This window comes from Astyanax mexicanus, chromosome 5 (genome assembly GCF_023375975.1).
Source record: "Astyanax mexicanus isolate ESR-SI-001 chromosome 5, AstMex3_surface, whole genome shotgun sequence".
In the NCBI taxonomy this organism is placed as follows: domain Eukaryota; kingdom Metazoa; phylum Chordata; class Actinopteri; order Characiformes; family Acestrorhamphidae; genus Astyanax; species Astyanax mexicanus.
Window position 1 is genome coordinate 51648667 of NC_064412.1, and position 21712 is coordinate 51670378.

General features: G+C 38.5%; 1 protein-coding gene and 1 long non-coding RNA gene across 2 annotated transcripts; one reads left to right on the plus strand and one right to left on the minus strand.

The window, feature by feature from the left end:
- The first annotated feature begins 943 nt into the window (after positions 1-943).
- On the plus strand, positions 944-1501 carry LOC125802221 (uncharacterized). Its single transcript, XR_007439237.1, has 3 exons — positions 944-1042; positions 1104-1310; positions 1404-1501. It is a non-coding gene; the product is annotated as an uncharacterized LOC125802221 (long non-coding RNA).
- A 3494-nt stretch (positions 1502-4995) lies between these two features.
- znf648 (zinc finger protein 648) lies at positions 4996-8675 on the minus strand. The gene is made up of 2 exons (XM_007253444.3): positions 8442-8675; positions 4996-6968 (listed from the first exon to the last, which is right to left on the minus strand). Exon 2 carries the CDS (start codon positions 6878-6880, stop codon positions 5396-5398), a length of 1485 nt encoding a protein of 494 aa, XP_007253506.3. The 5' UTR covers positions 6881-6968; positions 8442-8675; the 3' UTR covers positions 4996-5395.
- Between the last annotated feature and the right edge of the window lie 13037 nt (positions 8676-21712).

Below are 21712 nucleotides of genomic sequence, written 5' to 3' on the forward strand. Positions count from 1 at the left end.
GGAGTAAAGGCATAAAGTTATCCAAAAGCAGTGTGTAAGACTGGTGGAGGAGAACATGCCAAGATGCATGGAAACTTATTTTCTGCAAATAAATGCTCTAAATGACAATATTTGTATTTGAAATTTGGGAGAAATGTCCATAGTTATTAATTTTTCCCAGAGCTGTATACTCTGTGGTAGCACAGTTTGACAAGGTAGCAAAACTCGTCAGTCGGAAACTATGTGAACCTTTGAATCCCATAAATTGCATGCATCGCTTTTACTGCATGTTTGGCATAACAAAAAATACACATATACTATGTTTAAATGTAAGGCTGTTTATTTGAATTGACCATTTTCATTAAGGAAGAAATAAACATGCTATCTTATGCTAAAACCAGCTAGTATGCTAATCTTTGTGCTATATATGTTTTACAAAAAGGGGATCTCCTGATATGTACACAGTGTACACCATGTTCTTGGCTGGAGTTGCTGGAACATTTACAAGTTTATAAGTTCACAGGGGACAGTGCCATGCAAGCAGTAGTGTTGCACATGCTCAGTTCCATGTGCTCTTAAAGGTGAAGAACCCTTTACCACATTACCCTGTATGTTAAGGATGTAAATCATTTAAGTGTTGGAACACCTTACTAGAAAGTATATGCAAAGACTGAATAAATGAGATGCAAAAACACAACACTATATTAAGTTTGTATTCACAAAGAAACAATTTAATTGACCAGTAGTGAAATAAATGTCTTGTGCTTTTGCCTCAAAACAAAAAATATAAATATACTCATTAATATTACATTCAAATATTGTCCATGCAGTATATTGTAGTAGGCTGTATTTCCAGTAAACTGATGTTTAAGTAGGCTGAGATTGTACGATTTTAAAGCTATGAGGTGGTAAAATGAGTTGATACAATTTGTTTGTTGAGTTGAGTGATTGTTGAGGTTGTTGTCTGTGGTTTACTAATGCTGTAGGTGGATGCTGTATTTTGTTAAGGTTGTAGTTTGTTGAGGTTGTAGGTGGTGGCTGTAGTTTTTTGAGATTGTTGTAGGTGGGGTCTGTAGTTTGTTGAGGTTGTTGTAAGTGTAGTCTTTGGTTTGTTAATGCTGTAGGTGGGGTCTGTAGTTTGTTGAGGTTGTTGTAAGTGTAGACTGTGGTTTGTTAATGCTGTGTGGTGGAGTCTTTAGTTTGTTGAGGTTGTTGTAAGTGTAGTCTGTGGTTTGTTAATGCTGTATGGTGGAGTCTGTAGTTTGTTGAGGTTGTTGTAAGTGTAGACTTTGGTTTGTTAATGCTGTAGGTGGGGTCTGTAGTTTGTTGAGGTTGTTGTAAGTGTAGTCTGTGGTTTGTTAATGCTGTAGGTGGAGGCTGTATTTTGTTGAGGTTGTATTTTGGTAAGGTTGTTGGTTGTTGAGGTTGTTGTAAGTGTAGTCTGTGGTTTGTTAATGCTGTAGGTGGGGTCTGTAGTTTGTTGAGGTTGTTGTAAGTGTAGTCTGTGGTTTGTTAATGCTGTAGGTGGAGGCTGTATTTTGTTGAGGTTGTATTTTGGTAAGGTTGTTGGTTGTTGAGGTTGTTGTAGGTGCAGGTTGTATTTTGGTAAGGTTGTTGGTTGTTGAGGTTGTTGTTGGAGGAGGCTGTATTTTGTTGAGGCTGTATTTTGTTGAGGTTGTTGGTTGTTGAGGTTGTTGTAGGTTGGAGGCTGTAGTTTTTTGAGATTGTTGTAGATAGAGTCTGTAAATTGTTGAGATTGTTGTAGGTGGATTCTCTGGATTGGTGAGGTTGTAGTTTGGTAAGGTTGATGTAGACAAATGTTAAAGTAGGCTGAGGTTGTAGTTTTGTTGAGATTGCTGAAGGTGTATGCTGTAGCTTGAGGTTGTAGTATGTAGTTTGTTATGGTTGTACTGATTCTGTAGTTTGTTTGAATTGTAGAATGTTGGAGTTGAAGTAAGATGATGTAGTAGGTGGACTTTGTAGTTTGTTGAGGTATTAGTAGGTGAACCCTGTAGTTTATTGAGGTTGAGGAAGGGAAGTTACTGAGAATGATGTTTGCTGAGCTTGTAGTCGGCACAAGTTGTAATATGCTGAGGTTGTAGTAGAATGAGGTAATTTGTTGCTAAAATTTCAGCAGGTTGAGGCTGTAGTATGTTGAGGTTGTAGTTTGCTGAGGTTATAGTAGGCTGAGTCAGAAGTTCACTGAGGTTATAGTAGGCTGAGTCACTAGTTTGGTGAGGCTGTAGTATGTTGAGGTTGTAGTTTGCTGAGGTTGGAGTTTGTTGAGGGTATAGTAGGCTGAGTCAGTAGTTTGTTGAGGTTGTAGTATGTTGTGGTTGTACTTTGCTGAGGTTGGAGTTTGTTGAGGTTATAGTAGGCTGAGTCAGTAGTTTGTTGAGGTTATAGTAGGCTGAGTCAGTAGTTTGCTGAGGTTGGAGTTTATTAAGGTTATAGTAGGCTGAGTCAGTAGTTTGTTGAGGTTGGAGTATGTTGCGGTTGTACTTTGCTGAGGTTTGAGTTTATTGAGGTTATAGTAGGCTGAGTCAGTAGTTTGCTGAGGTTGGAGTTTGTTGAGGTTATAGTAGGCTGAGTCAGTTGTTTGTTGAGGCTATAGTATGTTGGGGTTGTAGTTTGCCAAGGTTATAGTAGGCTGAGCCAGTAGTTCACTGAGGTTATAGTAGGCTGAGTGAGTAGTTTGTTGATGCTGTAGCATGTTGAGGTTGGAGTTTGTTGAGGGTATAGTAGGCTGAGTCAATAGTTTGTTGAGGTTGTAGTATGTTGTGGTTGTAGTTTGCTGAGGTTGGAGTTTGTTGAGGTTATAGTAGGCTGAGTCAGTAGTTTGCTGAGGTTGGAGTTTATTAAGGTTATAGTAGGCTGAGTCAGTAGTTTGTTGAGGTTGGAGTATGTTGCGGTTGTACTTTGCTGAGGTTTGAGTTTATTGAGGTTATAGTAGGCTGAGTCAGTAGTTTGTTGAGGTTGTAGTATGTTGTGGTTGTAGTTTGCTGAGGTTGGAGTTTGTTGAGGTTATAGTCGGCTGAGTCAGTAATTTGCTGAGGTTGGAGTTTGTTGAGGTTATAATAGGCTGACTCAGTAGTTTGTTGAGGATGTAGGATGTTGAGGTTGTAGTTTGTTGAGGTTCCAGTCAAAAATTAAATTGAACACAAAAAATAAATAAATACAAGACAAGGAATATAATTTTTAGTGCAGTCTTTAACGAAACAGAAAGCAAAGAGAAATCACTGCTACTTCTGAGAGACAAAGTGCTACATGTTTAAAAGTATAACTCAGACTTGGAAGTAAGAATGAAAGCGACACGGGAACAGAGAGAGAGGGGGAGAGCGTGTGTGAGACAGAAAGTGCTTTCCAGTACGCTGAAGTCCAGCAGTGGCAGGTGCTGTGCACATGTCAGGGAACGCTCTCAGTAATCTGAAGCTTTCTGCAGTAATCTTCTCACCTCCTAGAAGCTGTTATCACTCTATGAAAAGAGTGTGATGTGCTCTTCAAACAGCCCAGAAACAAATGTTAACAGCACAGCATACAGAACTCAACCAGCAACAAATGGCACACACATGAGAACACACACTCAGAGGAAACAGATTAAAGATCCCTGAGGAGCAGATAAATTAAATCCCTCCTAAACATAATGCCTGAGATTACAGGTCACATTGATGCCATTTCTGGGCTTCTATCTAATTATAGCAGAATATAATATTACTGCATTAATAAATAAGCCAGAAGCCAGTGTTATAAGCCAAAGTTGCAGTCAATCATAGTCATAGCCAACTATGGCTGCCATCATGCTTTTATAAGCAGTAATAAATGTATCATCAGCATATAAACGCGAAAGTCCTTGGATTGTGCGAATAAGACGTAGTGCAAAGTGAAGTCATTGAACCAGTGGTCGTGGTGTTATTTTGGTACAGAGGTCTAAGACCATAGGCCAGAAACGAATCAAACCCAAGTACATAAACACCAGGAGTGGAAAGTTCTCAAGTGACTGCACTTTGCTACTGTATTATTATTATAAGTTAATTATTATTCATTCAGTATTATTTCTTTTTTTTTTTTTTAATCTGGTACTTTAATTAAGCTTTAAATTTCTGTGAGTTTAAAATACACCTTGCAAATCTCAGAGGATAGTGTGTCTGTTAATGACCCCATTTACACCTGGTCACTTCGTGCATCTTCAGTAACCGGATTAAATCTGGATAAGACCAAGCCACATAAAAATACAAGTGTAAACGCACCCAAGATAGATTTAGATTTGAAACATGCATGCTATCACTCAAACCACTTCCATAGGTGTTGTGAGATGCATTTGAGCCAAATTTCCGAGTCGCATTAAAAACAGATCCAAACCGATCATTCACACCACTTTGAGACACTTGTTTACACCTGCCACTGAATGCATTTTTGGTAACACATATGGATCACATTCATATTTCAACTGTCAGAATAAAAAGCCAAGTGTATACACTGCCAATATGCAATATAATGAAATCAGGATCAGATCACTCAGACTACATTCAGAGCAGAGGTTACCTGATTCACATGTAAAGGATGAAGATGCATAAAAGAAAAATAAATACAGGATAAAATATATACAAAACAAACTGCTGAGTAATCAACCAAACATCAATTATCATCATTATTTTCGATGACGATAAAGGGAGTGGGCTGTTTGTTCATTTTGTGTTAGCATTTCCGATGTGACAGCAGATCCACGGATATACTGTAGATTACACCCACAGTAACAATAGATGTACAGAATGAGTAGTTTAACATGCTCAGATAAAGAGGTCCCAATCACTTGAACTTGAACAGAATTACCATCACACAAAAAAAAATCTGTGGTCCATGAAATGATAAGCGCAGACATAAAATTTCCGCTTGGAAGGATATTTTAAATTTGTATTCAGTAAACGTATAAAACCACAGATGCAGCTCCTCTTCTTTGGAAGAAAGTTTTATATATATATATATATATATATATATATATATATATATATATATATATATATATATATATATGTATATATATATATAGCTAAAACACTCACATCTTTTTTTCAAATTGTTTTGAAACTTTTTAAGCTATGCAACAAAAAAAAAAGCTCTAGATAATTTTAAATAGCCTGTTGGAATGTAAGGTTAGCTACTTTAAACACTTGAGACTGCAGACACTTTAAATTTGCGTCGAATAAACCATTTGATACACAATTACCGGAAATTCTAACACAAACTGAAGAAAACAAACTGTTGAAACTCTTGGGTTTGGTGGAATAAGGTGGATAACAGTGAACCACAACTGAACCACAACCTGAAACATGACAAAACAAATCCCAAGGAAACTAGAATCACTCTGAAGTACATTGCAAAACTGAGTTTAACCGAATGTTTGTTGGAACCATAAACATCAGTTTAGCTCAACGGACGATTCTGCAGCGTCATGGCTGAATATGTTATCAGCGAACTGGGAGCTACAGGAGGATGACGAATCACTTTTAGAGCACACAGATGTTTGTCTTTCACACCTCCGCTGCAGCAGGTGGCGCTGTAGCGCGGTGGGTCGGCTGAAAGTCATCTCGCAGCTCTGGCACGCGTAGGGCCTTACGCCGGTGTGCGTTCGCTGGTGGCGTATCAGTCGAGAGGGCATGGCGAAGGTCAAACCGCACTCTGAGCACATGTGCGGGCGGAGCCCCGTGTGAATGCTGAGGTGTTCCGCTAGGTTGGAGGACTTGGTGAAGGATTTGGAGCACATGTGGCAGGAGTATGGCCGTTCCCCAGTGTGGATTTTGCGGTGTTCTGCCATTCGACTGGCCACGGCGAAGGCTTTGCCGCATTCGGGGCAGAGGAAAGGTCTGTCGCCCATGTGGGTGCGCTCGTGACGCATGAGCGAGAGCAGCTTGTTGAAGGTTTTGCCGCACTTCTTGCAGGGGAAGGGCTTGTCGTTGGCGTGCATGTTGCGCTCATGTTTGCGCAGGTCAGAGGAGCGGACAAATTCCTTTCCGCAGTCCTCGCAAGCGTACGGCTTCTCGCCAGTGTGCGTACGAATGTGCTTGCGGTAGTCGGACGACCAGGTGTAGGTCTTGTCGCAGAAGGGGCAGCCGTAGGGCCTCTCGCCTGTATGCAAGCGCTTGTGCTGTTGAAGCGTGCCCTGGTGCGAGTAGGCCTTTCCGCAAATGTCGCAAACGTGAGGCTTGAGTCCACTGTGGGTGTCCATGTGACTCAGGAGGTTGCTGTACTTCTTAAAGGCCCAGTGGCAGCAGGTGCATTTGTAGGGGCGGTTCTCGGCGTCCACCTCCATCCCCTGACGTTTCTTCATCGCACTAAAGACAAAGCATGGCCCACGATTAGCTTTACTTGGCTCATTATCCTTGGCTGCCTTCACTGTAGCTTTAGCTGTTGCAACATGTTGACGTACTTCTGGGGCCGGTGCCAAGTCACAGCCCTGCTCCAGTTTCTCCCTGATCCTGATGTCAGTAGAGCCAGCCACTTCCTCCTCCACTCCTGTACGACTGGCCGGAGAACTAGAACTCTGCACCTGTCCAGGCTCTGATTTTGCTTTCTTGCTTATTTCCTCAGCCCTACACGCTCTTTCTTGTTGTTCACCATAAGACAGCTCAGCAAACCTCTTGGAGAGACACTGTCCACCAGATGTAGCCAGACTGAAGAAAACTGGATTCAGACCATCGGCAGCAGACAATTCAGCAGGTGGCAATGCTTCCTTTTCGCCGTTTAGCGACGGAATCCCTCCACGACTTTTCGGATTAGCATTAGGTTCTTTCTCCACCGGCACATACCTCGTCTTGCTGACGAAGATCTTCCTGATGCTTCTTTTAGACATATAGGCTGTGTCATTGAGGATATCTAGGCTCAAGTGGTCAAGATTCGCAGCCATGTTTTTTCGTTGGTTAGTGGTGACTTGGACTCGAAAAAGGAGGGGTTCAAGTCTCAGCTTGCTTTTGTCTCAGCTAATGCTTTTGTACCTGAGGAGATAAAATAAAACCATTGTTTAGACCACTTAATTCAGGTTGGGTAGTTTTTTTTATCAAGTATAACTGACATTCAGATGACAGGCTGCAAACATATATATATATATATATATATATATGTATATATATATATTTACAAAATATATATATATGCCAATTGAATAAAAGCAATATGAAAGCAAAAGTTTGGGTACCCTACATGGCTGGTGCTTGGTAACAATTCCCTTTGGAAATTGTCACAGCTTGTAAAAGCTTATTCAGCTAAAAATTAGTATACATTTTATTTATGTTTATGTATGGTTTGAGTTTTAATGGCATTTAATGGAATTTATATATTATTTAATACATTTTCTGACACAGAGCTTGTATCGTTTCTTGTATTTATTTCATTTTAAATGTAAATAAACAATTATAATTAAACAGTATAAATTGTTACACTGTGCTTAATCAGTACATACTGTATATAAACAAGTCCACCACAGAAAACTTAAATAGAATTCATTTATAAATTATTTTCCAGTTTAGTCAAAGACTAAACATAACATGTTAATAACATATACCATACACTTTATGCATGCTAGATTTTATGTTTCATATTTTTTTCACTATTCCCATTTAAGAAAATTAAACAAATAAAGTTTCATTCATACATTTTTAAGGCTGGTAAGCACTGAGGTCTGGAGGTCTGGAGCTGACCCAGGGATCACTGGGTGCGTCGCGGGAATACCCCCAGGACAGGGCACCAGGCCATCACAGGGGAGCAAATTATCAGCATATATTTTCTGTTAATATGCTGCTTATAGAAAAAACTAAGCATGTATATTTTGGTACATAGTATTAAAATGATATGTTTATTATTTTTTAGCTTAAACTCAGCTAATTAACTGCATTAAAAATACATGTAATTATAGTTTGTTTTTTGTAGTGGACTTATATATGGTATATATATTTGGTATGCATATGTATTTAGTAAGTATATCGTTGCTGTCCAATGAAAAACAAGTATCTCCAAAACAACCTTCTAAACTTTCAATAGAAGTTAATTTAAAAATTATTTATTTCAGGTGATTAAGAAGTATTTCTATTGGTCTGTTTATCAAGAATTTTTTGTAAAATAAAAATCCACAAAATTAGAGATACTTGTTTTTCATTGGACAGCGCCGATATGTATATGTAAATATATTGCCATGTGAAATTTATTTATGATTTAATTAGAGTACAACATTTTAAATAATGCCAATGAACAATATTAGGTGTAATAACTGTATCAGTGTCAGTGGGGGCAGTAAATGTAGTAAATCAACGAATAATATTAACTGACACTATTTCAGGCATCTGTGTTATAAATTCCAGTTATAAATTCAAAGTGATAAATTACAGTCGTTATATTTAACTACATTATAAATCTCATGATTGCGGCGTATAAAAGTTATAACACACACATTTGAGTGTGTGTGGGTGTCTTACCGTGGAGAAGCAGCAGAGCTCTGGTGATGTGGGATTCACAGTGACCAGTTCATATTTAACTCCCAGTTCAGAGGGAAGTGTGAGATGCTAGAGGAGGAGGAGTTCAGCATCTGAGGCAGAGCTGGAGGAGCCGCAGGGGGGCTTTGGAGATTGAGGGTGAGTGTCATTTAGAAGTGACCATGCCTGTGCCCTATTCCCTACACCCTACTCCATACACCCTACACCCTATGCCCTAGCAACACCATCTGTCTAGAGTAGGAAGGTTGGAAGAACATTTAGCAACGTTTTAGTTTTAGTTTCCAGGAAAATTAGCCTGCAGTGTTACATACTGTAAATAATGTTCCAGGAACGTTTTGGAAAGGTGTGACATTATAATAAAGTTTGCATCACAAGGTTAATACAACGTTTTTCACATAACGTATTCAGCTAGAAGAATATTAACATTATGGAAACTTTAAAAGGAAGTAACATTCCCAAAACTAAAACATTAAACACAACAAATGATGTTGCATCAACGTTACCAGAATGTTTATAAATGTTAACAGTGGTTTTTAATAAGATTCTTGTGCACTTTTTAAGTTATTAATGCCTCGTTTAAATGTCAGGGCTCTCCGGATTCTAGCAAGGAGATGTGGAGCTACTTTGAGCTGGATAACAGTGGAAAAAGCGATTTATCAGGGTAAATTATGCCCCATGTACTTTTTATCATGTTTTACTACAACAAAAGTTCATTTTACATTGGAGTTCTCCTTTAACTCTTTATAAAGTTGCCATTCTTTCTAAGAACATTTTAAAGAGCACAACAATGATGTTGCAGCAACGTTACTAGAATGTTTATACATGTAAAATGATTGTTATTTAATTGTTATTGTGATTGTAATGTTTGTAAGAACATCTTGACAAGAAATATGACAAATTAAAAGCTTTAAGAACTTAAGAATTATAACATTCAGGAAACATTCTACTGACCAAAAATAGTTAGCTCAGATGGTTGTTTGACTATTTTTGGCTCTGTAACTTCAAATCAGAATAATTTGGGACAGAAAAGCATTTACCTCTTCATAAAGTTCCAACTCCTATTAAAGAACATTTAAAAAACATTTTTTTTTTGCACTGAGGATTCCAAGTGATAAAGTTATTCACATGTTATTTTGTTCTATTTTTTTACTGAAACCACACCTTAAGGTGTGCAGCATTGTGTCCTTGTATGTCAGTCTGTACCCTCTGCTTCTGCTGCCATGCCTTTGTAATATATGCAGCATGTGGTTTTGCATTGTTTTGTTGAATAATGGATGCATGGAAAATACATTGTCTTGAAGGCATCATTTGTTACTCTAAAATCTCAATTAACTTTTCTGTATTAAAGCTGCGTCACAGACGTGTACTGACACTACCCCATACCATAATAGACCCTGGCTTTTGTTGGGATTTGTTGCTGAGAACAGTCTGGATGGTCCTTTTCTTTTGAATGGCCCCAGTAGAGAAGTAATAAAACATGTAATATCTTGGGTTCATATTGTCTGCACAACCTCTTTTTTAAAGAATAGGTGTTTTCCCATAGATCAATTTGGCTGTGAATCTTTGCGTTGTCCCTTCAAAGTGCCCTAGAATTATTCCATTTGGAACACACCCAGTCTACACTGGTCTCAGGCTGTACATCCCAAGAATTTACATTCCCAGCCCTCAGGCTTTACATTCTCACCTACTGGCAAGTTCTTGGTAGTAAATCAGAAGAGAATATAATATTTACTAGTAGCTTTTGAAACAGGATATCGGTATACAGTCCAAAGTTTGGGTACCCGGGTTAAATGACATACAGTATATTGGTCTAGCAAAAATATGTTACACATCTATGTCCATCATAAAATTTCCAACACTCTGAAGGGTATTTAAACTAATGTTTGTTTAATATAACATATCACAAAATTTAGAAAATAATAAATGCAGTGATGGGAAAAGTAATTACAAATTATTATTATTTTTTACAAAACAACAACAACTACAGGAATTGAGTCTGAAGTGTGCAAAAAAAAATATATCAATATTATAATACACAAAGAATATTATTTTTTATTCATGTATCATTTGTCCAGTGTCACATAAACTTTTGTTTTAGTCTATAACTTATACGCATTATTTTAATTTAAAATGTAAAGATTGCAGCTAAAGTGTTGAAATGTTCGTACGTTATAAATATTAGTTCCTTTCAGTGTAAGTACCCATGTTCTACATTACATAACTAACGCAATTAGCTTTTAAATGCTGAGCCTAATTAATTGATTAAGGGAGGGATTTAGGGACAGGAATAAAATATGCTGATAGCAGGCATTACTGACCACTTGATAGCCCCTGAAAAGAGTAGATATAGAACAGGGGAAACCAGTGGTAGAGGAAATATGAGAACAGGACAACAGACTGGAGGTCAGGCCACAGCAGCCGGCACACCTGTTAACATGCCCAGGTCCCTCAGCCGTCTCCACCAGGCCTCAGAGTGCTGAGCTATACTGGACTATTTCAGGCCCGATAATACAGGAAGTACTGGGAGCACGCTTGGATATACAGTACCAGTTAAATGTTTAACACACCTTCTCAAAAACATTTAATATATATATATATATATATATATATATATATATTACATTATAGATTAATATTTAACATATGGACACAATTAAGGGATACATATTTCATAATTATACTGTAAATTACATAGTAAACAGTAAAAAGTGTATGTTCTCCACATTAATCCCCTGATCTAAACCTGATGAACTGAGATGAGGTGATTTGAGGTGATTTAATTGGGATGAGCTGGAGCTTCTTTCACAGCGTGAAGGAAAGCAGCAAATGTTGTTCAGCACCTCCAGGAACTCCTTCCTTCAAGACGCTGAGAAAACTATTTCATGTGACTCTCCCTCATGAAGAGACACTGTGATTAAAGACCAAGAGCTCATCCCAAATCCCAAACCTTCTCAGTTGATCAGGTTTAGATCAGGGGTTGTGGAGGACAAGCACTATTTTACTGTTTACTATGTAATTCCATATGTGTGCCTTTATTGTTTTCCTGACTTATTATATTATATTAATTATAATATACAAAGTGGAGTTATGAATATAATTTAATTTTGGGAGATTGATCCACGCCCTTACTCCTCCCACTCTCCGTCGCCTTCAATTTCTCTGGACCTGTGTGTTGAACAACTTCGCACCCACCTCCTTCCCCTCTTCCTACTTCTTTTCTAATTTCTTTTCTCTTCCTGTATCTCTTCTTGTGGGGGGCTTCAGCTTCACGCTTTTTTAGCAAAGGTGCCCCGAACTCCTGCCCAAATCCTCTGAGTTCGCCCCTCCCTTTTCCTTCTCATTCCAGTCCAAGGAACTAGGAAATACTGACAAAGTAAAAAATAAATAAATAAAGAAATGAAAAAATGAAATAAAATAATGTATGGCATTGAATGTCCAGACTTCTGACTGCACATCATGCACCTAACAATGACAACATAAAATCAAGGTTGATACCAAAATAGAAGTGCTTTCCACAGGCTTTGAATTAAAGTAAACTAATATTGGTTATTTATTATTTAGGACCCACCCATACACCCCATGTCACACATCCCAAGTTGCAAAAGTTGATTTCAGGGAGGTTAGATTGGCTGTCTCACAGACTCTTTGCAGAGAACAGGCCAATAAGAACCCTCTCTCTTTTTTCTCTCTCTCCTTCCCACACGCGATTAGAGAAAAAAAGTTTGTCGCCTGTGTGCGCGTTTGTGTTCGTTCTGAATTCCGGCAGATTATATGTGACTCGCGGGCATCAGGGAGCCACTACCAAAATGCGGGAGACTCCCGCAGCTTCAGGGAGACTTGGTTTGTCTGCCATGTATATAATTAGTATGCATGAAAAAGATTTTTTTTTTAATTAAAAGGGGAGATTAAAGATTCAATAGTGCTGAAAGTTCCAACATATATTTAAACCCTATATGACATAAATTTTCCTATTGTCGATTATTTATAATTAACTATATTTTTGAACTCCACCAATTGTTTCCCACTCTGTGAAAATGTGCACATGATGAATGGACCAATAATAATTTTCCAAAATAAAAAAAATAATAAAATGTTTTTATACTGACCTCTACCTCTAATTATGAAGAAATGTTAAAATAACTACGATTTGGTGCACAGGTATTAAATTGATTGCACAAGTTCAGTTTTTGTTGAAACGGTTTTATAGAAGTCTATAACATTATATGCCAGGATTTCGATTAGTAAATGTTATATAACTAATAGTATTCTGGTTATACTGATATCTAAATGAGGGGTTAAACAGTGACCAGTATAAGCACTGCTCTTCAGTGCCTCTCCAGTACAAATGGCCCGAGAAAAAATGGCTACTGTTGTTAATCTCCAGCAGATGGCAGTCCTAGCTTGTGGTCCATGTCTGGATCTCAGAGCCAGTGGCACATTGCTGGAGTACCAGGGCATCATGAACAGCAGAACAGCATCCAGAGAGTCAGATCTGTTTTAAATTAGACATTCCTGTCCGAACCAGAGTAGTTTAAATACATTTATACACATATTAACAGTAGGACTAAGTTCAGTTTCTTAAGGAAATCCATTCCAAAAGCTTAATGATCTTTATCAAATTTACAATGGCCCCTTATATGTGTCTGCGGTTGCTAAAACACTGGAAACTGCATCAAAGGTATTAAAACTTACTACTTACTAGGATTACAAGTTTAGTGGTACTGGAAGCTCCATGCATGTCTTATAAATTCCTGTTAATAATCATGATCCACTACAGCTGGTAACTTCCCTGTGCCCACATGAAAAGCATTTTATTGTTAGCACTGTTAAGCATGGTGGTGGGAGCATCAAGCTCTTGGGCTATTTTGCTATCACTGCACAAAGTAAGACGACTACTTTATACAGTACAGGCCAAAAGTTTGGGCACACCTTCTCTTTTTCAATGCATTTTCTTTATTTTCATGACTATTTACATTGTAGATTCTCACTGAAGGCATCAAAACTATGAATGAACACATGTGAAGGTTTGTACTTAACAATAAATGGTGAAATAACTAAAAATATTTATATTCTAGTTTCTTCAAAATAGCCACCCTTTGCTCTGATTACTGCTTTGCACACTCTTGGCATCATTCTCTCAATGAGCTTCAAGAGGTGGTCACCTGAAATAAAAAGTTTTACAACAGTCTTGAAGGAAGGAGTTCCCAGAGGTGTTTAGCTCTTGTTGCTCCTTTGCCTTCTTCACTCTGTGCTCCAGCTCACCCCAAACCAACTGGATTGGGTTCAGGTCCGGTGACTGTGGAGGCCAGGCCTTCAGTGAGAATGTACAATGTAAATAGTCATGAAAATAAAGAAAATGCATTAAATGAGAAGATGTGTCCAAACTTTTGGCCTGTACTGTATATAGTAGTCCTCTTACTTTGTGCAGTGTTAGCCCAGTAGCCCAAGAGCTTGATGCTACCACCACCATGCTTAACAGGGTGTCAAAAGTGCTTTTCATGTAGGCACAGGGAAGTTACCAGCTGTAGTGGATCATGATTACTAACAGGAATTAAAAAAAAGACATGCATGGAGCTTCCAGTACCACTAAATATGTTTTTATGTGTTGGGATGTCTGGTACATATAGTTCTCTGACTAGCTGCTATACCCAACAATTTCTATTTTTTTTTTACAATCACCAGGCCTTCTAACTGTCAATGTCCACCAAATGTACTGGTGCCTTTATAAAGATAACAGTGTGTTGGACAGTGTCAAAACACACAAAAGTAATTTACTAGAGAGAACAAGACAGTTTGAGGCAAATGTGTGATGATTCATACAAGCTTACAAGTTTGCATGAATCTGATTGGAGGGATATAAGCTTCTATCTACAATATTTGCTTCATGTATTCATCATCGAACCATGTGCTCTGATTTTGGGGGATTGCAATTTTAACAGCGCATCACATCCGCGCTTCCCAGCAAAGGAAACTGACCTGCATGTTCATGCTGTGAAGGTGTGTGAGCAGGTCATTTAAGGGAACAGCAATGTTATTTTATTCTGTGTTTTGTTTATTTTTGATGTAAAAGTTAGGTTTGTGCACTGCTGCATGTTGAGTGTGCTCAGTGCATCTGCATGGCCAAGATAGCAATGAACATATGACTGTTCATTGTTGTCACAGTTCAAATCAATCAGTGGCGCACCTGTATTTTACACCACCAAGATAGCAATACGCCAGAAATTTAACTGATCACACCTCACTTCCAGATCACCATGCCCATCAGTGCAGATATACCTGTATTTGTAAACGACTTTTCTATTTTAACTGCACAGGTACAGGCTGTAAAAATAGACTGTTAATAGGGTGAAAGATAGCAATGAGCAACGCAACTCTTTGTAACTGTATATGACAGCAAAGTTATATAAAAACGGTCAAAAACTGTAAATGAATCAAAGCAAAGCATTACCCAAAAGTCGTTTTTATTCCAGAATATTATTATTGTTGCGATTCATTGCTCTCATCACTGACCTTGTGTTTAAAGCCGGTGTTGTGCAGAATTCAGCACCCCGCCAGCAAAGGAGCCCCTTTCTGGAGCATGCGCCAGCATCTTCTTGTCTTTAACTTTACTTAGAAAATGGAAATACCCACTGATACTTTTCTAAGCTACATTGACTCATAAGAAATAAGGAAAATGTAATGTCACCTGAAGCCTCTCCCGTGAGGAAGTGCATTTCCTGGTGGGGGTGCTAAATTAGACACCATAGTAGTGCCTAAATCTGCACCCCCGCCATGAAAAGCACCCTCTCCCTGCTTAAGCTAACTTTAATTAGAAACAAGCTTCCAAGAGGGGTTGCTTTTCATGGCGGGCGTGCAGATTTTGGCGCGCTTTCAGAATAAAAGTTTATTTTAACACAATGTCAGCTTTTTCTGCAAAATTTTCTGCGGGGGACAAATACACCTATTTCTATTTCTGATATTGGGTCCCCCCCCTACATCCCCCCCTACGCCAACGTATGAAAGGTGCTATACAAAACACTTGCATTGCCTTAACTTTTTAGTGTCATTTACCAAAACAGTTCAGATTAAGATTATTCAATGTCTAGAAAAACAGTCCTTTAGATACTGACAACCCATCTTCTGACAGAATCATTAATCAATAATAAGCCATTGCTGATTAATTACCTAAAATATGGATTATAAAATGATTATTTTGATTATTTTTAAGGCCTTTGTAAGTAAACCCATTGCTGACAGAATCTGTGGACATCTTAACACAAGGCCTCTGTCTGTAATAACAGAGTTTCTCAAGGTTAAAGTGTGTCTGGGTGCTTTCTCAGAGGATGAGAACATTCTGTTCATTTTCCTTCAGCCCGCTGTAGGACCTTTTGTCTCAATCAGCATGTGGCCTACATTCTGTAAACAAGCTGCAGTGCCCACTCTACCCTCCCGGAGGCGCTGTTCCCTCACATGTTTTATCAATAGTTCAGCTGAAAGGCTTTAGTGGTGTGTTTTCTTTTAGGAAGAGGAAAATTAAATCTTCCTCTCTCCTGAATTTCTCAGTAAGTGTAAAGCAGTTATGTAGTTCTGGGAAGAATGAGTGTGCTGGTAATAAAAGTAAAAAAGAAAAGTGTTTATGATGAACATAGCAAAATGTATTTTTCTCTACTTTCTTTCTTTTTTTCTTTTCTTATTGTGCCTTAAGTGTAAAAATAAATGCCAATCATACAAGCCTCATGAGCTTGGAAGGCCACTGAGGAACTCCTTGCATGCTTGGTAGCTTCTAAGTTTGGGGTGGATGGTGGATAAGAGTCTCTGCCAGTGGAGCCATAATTTAAGAGAGAATCACTTCTCATTGGCAGCTGTTTACTAAAACCAGACAGGCTCATTGTGTTCCAAGAAAACATGAAGCTTAAAAACATTGGTCGGAGTACCAGGTTTACAGTGAAACAGTTATGGATTCACTACTCAGGTTTGGTTAGCTGCCACCATTAGGTCCCTAAGATATGCCTTTAAATCCTACTGCTACCCACTGCTTTGGGCCCATCTGCTCACTATATCACTCTGTATGTGTGTATATGTTTGTGTGTATGTGTGTATTTTTATAGCCCTATCCAGGATTAGTTTCTTAGGGGGACGTCTGTGAAAAACATTTCCCACTTCTACTCAGTGATAAAACTCTTGCGTCTGGACTGCAATTAAAAAAACAGGAGAACCAGTGAGGTTTTTGGCTTTCTCGGTCACGTGACATCCACCGCGTTCAGTAGCTCCTCCATTTCCACTCGCTATTGTGTTTACATGGATCTCCATGGAAACGCGAGCCCAAAGTGTAATTGCGGTGTGTGGCAGTGGACAAATAGCTATTTTATCAAATGGGAGGAAACAGAACTTAGACATGTGGATCCGGACAGGACTAAAATTACTGGAGGACCATGGAAAAACAGCAGGTAATTCAGGCTGTATTTTTTTTCAGAGGACCCATTAATCAAATAAGAGTCACACAATTAAAGCAAGTGATAGACACCAACACAACTCAATAACATCTATTTTATTTGTAATAATTTTTTTATTGCAACTAACTCATTTATTTATGATTTTAAAACATAGATTTAAAATAAAAACAAAAAGTTCGGCAACAGGGTGGTACAAGTGAAACTCTTTTTTTGCTTTATAATTTGTTTTCCTTTAAAAATAAATTAGACACATTGAAATTGAAGGAGCTGATTTAATCATGTTGACACAGGAAAAAGTTCCAGTACACCAGAGCATAAAATGTAGCATAGCGTTTCACTTAAAGCACTGCATTCCAGCGTCATGTTGCTGTTCAATCATATTGAAACCTAACTTAGTTGGAAGTGCCACCTGGCATTCACTCTCATTCAGTTTCCCCTTTAAATCAGGAACAGGAAATAGCCATTTTTGGGTCTTGTGCAAACACAGTGCCTGACTCAGTGCCATGTTCTGAGTGTGGTTTACCTGACAGTGTTTGAACTGCAGGGCGTACCAGGCCGTCCCATGAGTTTATAGTTAGGAAAGAGGCTCTGAATCAGGACAGGCCTTGTGGCACTACCACGTCCTCACAGAAAGCAGGTCTGATGCAATATACTGGCAGTATTGAGAGATGTGGAGCAATTCTTCCATACTGAAATTGCCTCAAAGGAAATTGGAATAAGAAGGAAAACTGATCATGTACTTTTACATTATTTTTTTATGAGTTTAGTATGCTTGATTGTTTTATTTGTTTTTTTTTTTTGTATTGTTTTATGTGAATAAAGAAAGATTAGAAGGATAGGGTCATGGACCTGACCTCTTTTTAGGATTTAAATGCATTTATTTGAGAATTTGAAGTTGTGCAAAATATATTCTCTTTGAATATGTTTTGCAAAGTGGAAATTCACTTAGATTTTATACCAGTGTTTACATTTACATTGACCTCATATTCTGTGTATGGATTTTTACAGCTTCAAACGCATCTTTCTCCATTAAAACCTCACCAAAAACCTTACTAAATTGATTTTTCAATATATTGTATCATATATTTTTTTAATTTGGACAAAATTATGGATATGGGGCATCAAATATCAAGATTTTTTTTAAAACACAGGCGATTTTAAGACTCGCCCCTGATTTAACTTAAAACCTGAAAATCCTGACCAAGGTTCTTGTCTTTGTTATGTTGATTACATTTGGTCAAGTTAGTTTTGGTTTCATTCTGCAGTTTAAGGAGTGACTAAATAACCTTATTTCATCCTGATGTCTTCAGCTACATGGGTGGAGTCTCTCTTTATGCTTCATATTCACTAGTTTGCACAATGTAAGTGTTGAGTTTTGTGAGTTCTTTGCCAGGTGAGAGATGTATCATGATAATATTGTGAAATGCCCTGTGATTCCCAACTACAAAAAAACTACAAGATTAATTGTCTGGATTCATATACAAGAGAAAAAGAGAGCAAGACAGCGTGAGAGAGAGAGAAACAGACCAGATGTCACACAGGAAAGAGTAAGAGGACAGATGTATAGGTATGCAGGTATAATTCATTGTAAAACAAAAAATAGATGAACAAAGCAAAAAGCAGAAAAACACAAGAAATGCCAAAAAACAAATAAACAAGACAGTGGATAACTAATTAATGAAGACAATAACAAAGACTAATCAAAACATAGAAAATAACACAAAAGACTCCACAAGAAACACTGAAACGAAGGGGCTTAATTACACAAGGAGGGTGAGGAACACCTGGGACTGGTAACGAGGGGGCGTGGCTACAAACAAGAAACCACATTGAACCTGTGGAAAAAAATATGTCATCCCCAAATTTGCAACTTTACAGGTGAAAGAAAAAACTCACATTTAATAGAAAATCAACATAAAAAGATTGTATGATGTTAAATTGGATTTAAAGACGCCTCATTAAAGTACAGCGTTTTGTTCTCAGATTTGAAACTTTTGGACGTGTCTGCAGTTACAGTGTGAGTGGGACAGTCATGCCGGGTCTGTCGCAGTGTTATCCAACACAGCCGGGGGGGCTTGCACTGACACTGAAGGAGACGGCCACAACCGGTTCAAACACGATCCTACTGACTTACCCAGCATTAGTGAAGGAAGATGAAATCTTGTAGTAGTGCTTTTTCGGTAGCACTCGTTTCACATCATAAAAAAACAAATAAAACAATTCCAATTCTGAAAAAATTGCAGTATTTCTTACATTTAGGTTAACTTTGATTGCACTGAATACCTTTCTTCCACAACCATGCTTTTGTAATCTGTGCAGCATGTGGTTTGCATTGTCTTTTTAAAAAAAGCACGGAAGTCCCTGGAAACTGTCACTCTGAAGACAGCAGCAAATGTTGCTCTAAGACCTTGGTTTTTAAACATATTGCCTCTAACAGTCTACATGGTCCTTTTCATCCACTGTCAGGAGCACACTGCATCAATTTTTTTCCAAAAAGGATCTATAACACTGATTCACTGAAGATCACAATACACTTTTTCCTTTTTGGTACTATATACAGCTCTGGAAAAAAAAATAAGAGACCACTTCAGTTCTCTATTCTATAAACTCCTAACTCCCAACTCTCCCAAATTCCAAATAAAAATATTGTCATTTACAGCATTTATTTGCAGAAAATAAGACATGGCTGCAAAGTATGCAAAGAAAACAAGTTCAGAAGTTCAGAATAAATATTTGGTAAAATAGCCCTGGTTTTTAATGCATTTTTTATGCATCTTGGCATGTTTTCCTCCACCAGTCTTACACACTGCTTTTGGATACTTTATGCCACTCCTGGTGCAAAAATTCAAGCAGTTCAACGTGGTTTGATGGTTCTCACTCATCCTTATTTTGTGGTCTCTTATTTTTACCAGAGCTGTATGTTTTCTTTACCCCTCTTTCATTCTCTGTGTGGAAAAAGATGCTTAATAAAAACCCAGTACTTTAATGATCAGCTTCATTAACTTTTCATTAACACTAAGACGTTTGAGTTCTCTCAATCTCTGTGCATCACAGTGATCAGACTGTCGTTCACAGTGATTTTCACACCCCCGTTTCATTCCTGTAGAGACACGATCTCATAGGAACAGTGAAATCAGCAGCATATAATTAAGCCAGTCAATCAGGCAGGAAAGGTAAAGGCTTGTTTACACTGATTCTATAGATATCACTTGGTGCAACAAGTATGTGATGAACTTGCCGACCTCAGTTCTCTGAACTGTCTGTACAGCTTAAAGCCCTGATGTTCCAATCCCATGTCAGATCTTCAGTGCAGGAGCTTGTCCCGTCATGCAACCTGATCCTGTGCAGCACGGCAGAGCAGCTTTTGCATGTTTCTGTAAATGAGATCGGGTTAGTCTTCCTGGAAGCTGCTCCAAGAAGAGTTGGCCAACTACTGAGAAAGTACACTGCTTTACAATAGTCTGTTGTTTTTTCTCTGTTCCTATTGCACACTTTCACCCACTTCCCTCTTACCTACATCTCTTACAGTCCTACTGAAACAAAAAAGCATGGCGTGATCAAGCTATGGTTTTGTTTTTGTTCAGTGGTTTATCTGGTCTAGAGGCATAATTAACCAAGCTAACCAACCAACATGAACAAGAGGTTGACCATTATGGCCGGTATGACTGCGGTAGCTGACCAGCATGATTATCTTAATCAAATTGGCTGACCAACATTACCAAGGCGGTTTATCACCATGACCAACCTAACCAAGCTGTTTGACCAACTTCAAAAAGCTGGCTGACCAATATGAAAAGAAATCAGCAACAAATTGGTTGGCCAACATCCCCAAGCTGGTTAACCTACATCACCAAGCTGGTTGTTCCAAACGACCAACATCAGCGAGGTGGTTCACTAACATTAGCAAGGTGGTTGACCAACATCAAAAAGCTGGTTGATCAACACGACCAACATTAGCAAGATGATTGACCAACAGTAACAAGATGGTTGACCTAGATTATTAACACCAGCAAGGTGGTTGACCCACAACACCAAGCTAGTTGACCAACATTACCAACATCAGCAAGGTGGTTGACCAACATGGCCAACATCACCAGGCTAATTAACCAACATCAGCAAGCTGGTTGAGCAACATCACCAACATCAGCAAAGTGGTTGACAAACATTAACAGGCTGGTTGATCAACATGACCAACATCAGCAAGGTGGTTGAACAATGTGATCAAAATCACTAAGCTGGTTGATCAACATCACCAACATCAGCAAGCTGTTTGACCAACATCAGCAAGCTGTTTGACCAACATCAGCAAGCTGTTTGACCAACATCACCAAGCTGGTTGACCAACATCACCAATATGACCAACATAACCAAGCTGGTTGACCAACATCTGCAAGATGGTTGATCAACATCCCCAAGCTGGTTGACCAACATCACCAACATCAGCAAGCTGTTTGACCAAAATCATCAAGCTGGTTGACCAACATCACCAATTTGACCAACATTACCAAGGTGGTTTACCAACATGGCCAACATCGCCAGGCTGATTGACCAACATCATCAAGGTGGTTGACCAACATCACCAAGCATAACTGTGCAGGTGTGTACACTATTAATACCATGCTAAAGTGTTTGTGCTGTGATTTACGTGCACAGGAGCAGGCTGAACTGCTGTGTGGACACTTTTGTAAGCAAAACTTCTAAATGTTCTCTTTAGATTACAGCTCCTATTGTTCTTTAATCTAATCGTGAGAAAGCATATCGTTACACACAAGTTTAAAAGCCTGTGATGTAATCTCACAGCTCCAGAGGACTCTTTACTGG

Bases quoted from the DNA above. Each gene is read 5' to 3' on its own strand.
- znf648 (XM_007253444.3), bottom strand. From the start codon at position 6,880: ATGGCTGCGAATCTTGACCACTTGAGCCTAGATATCCTCAATGACACA.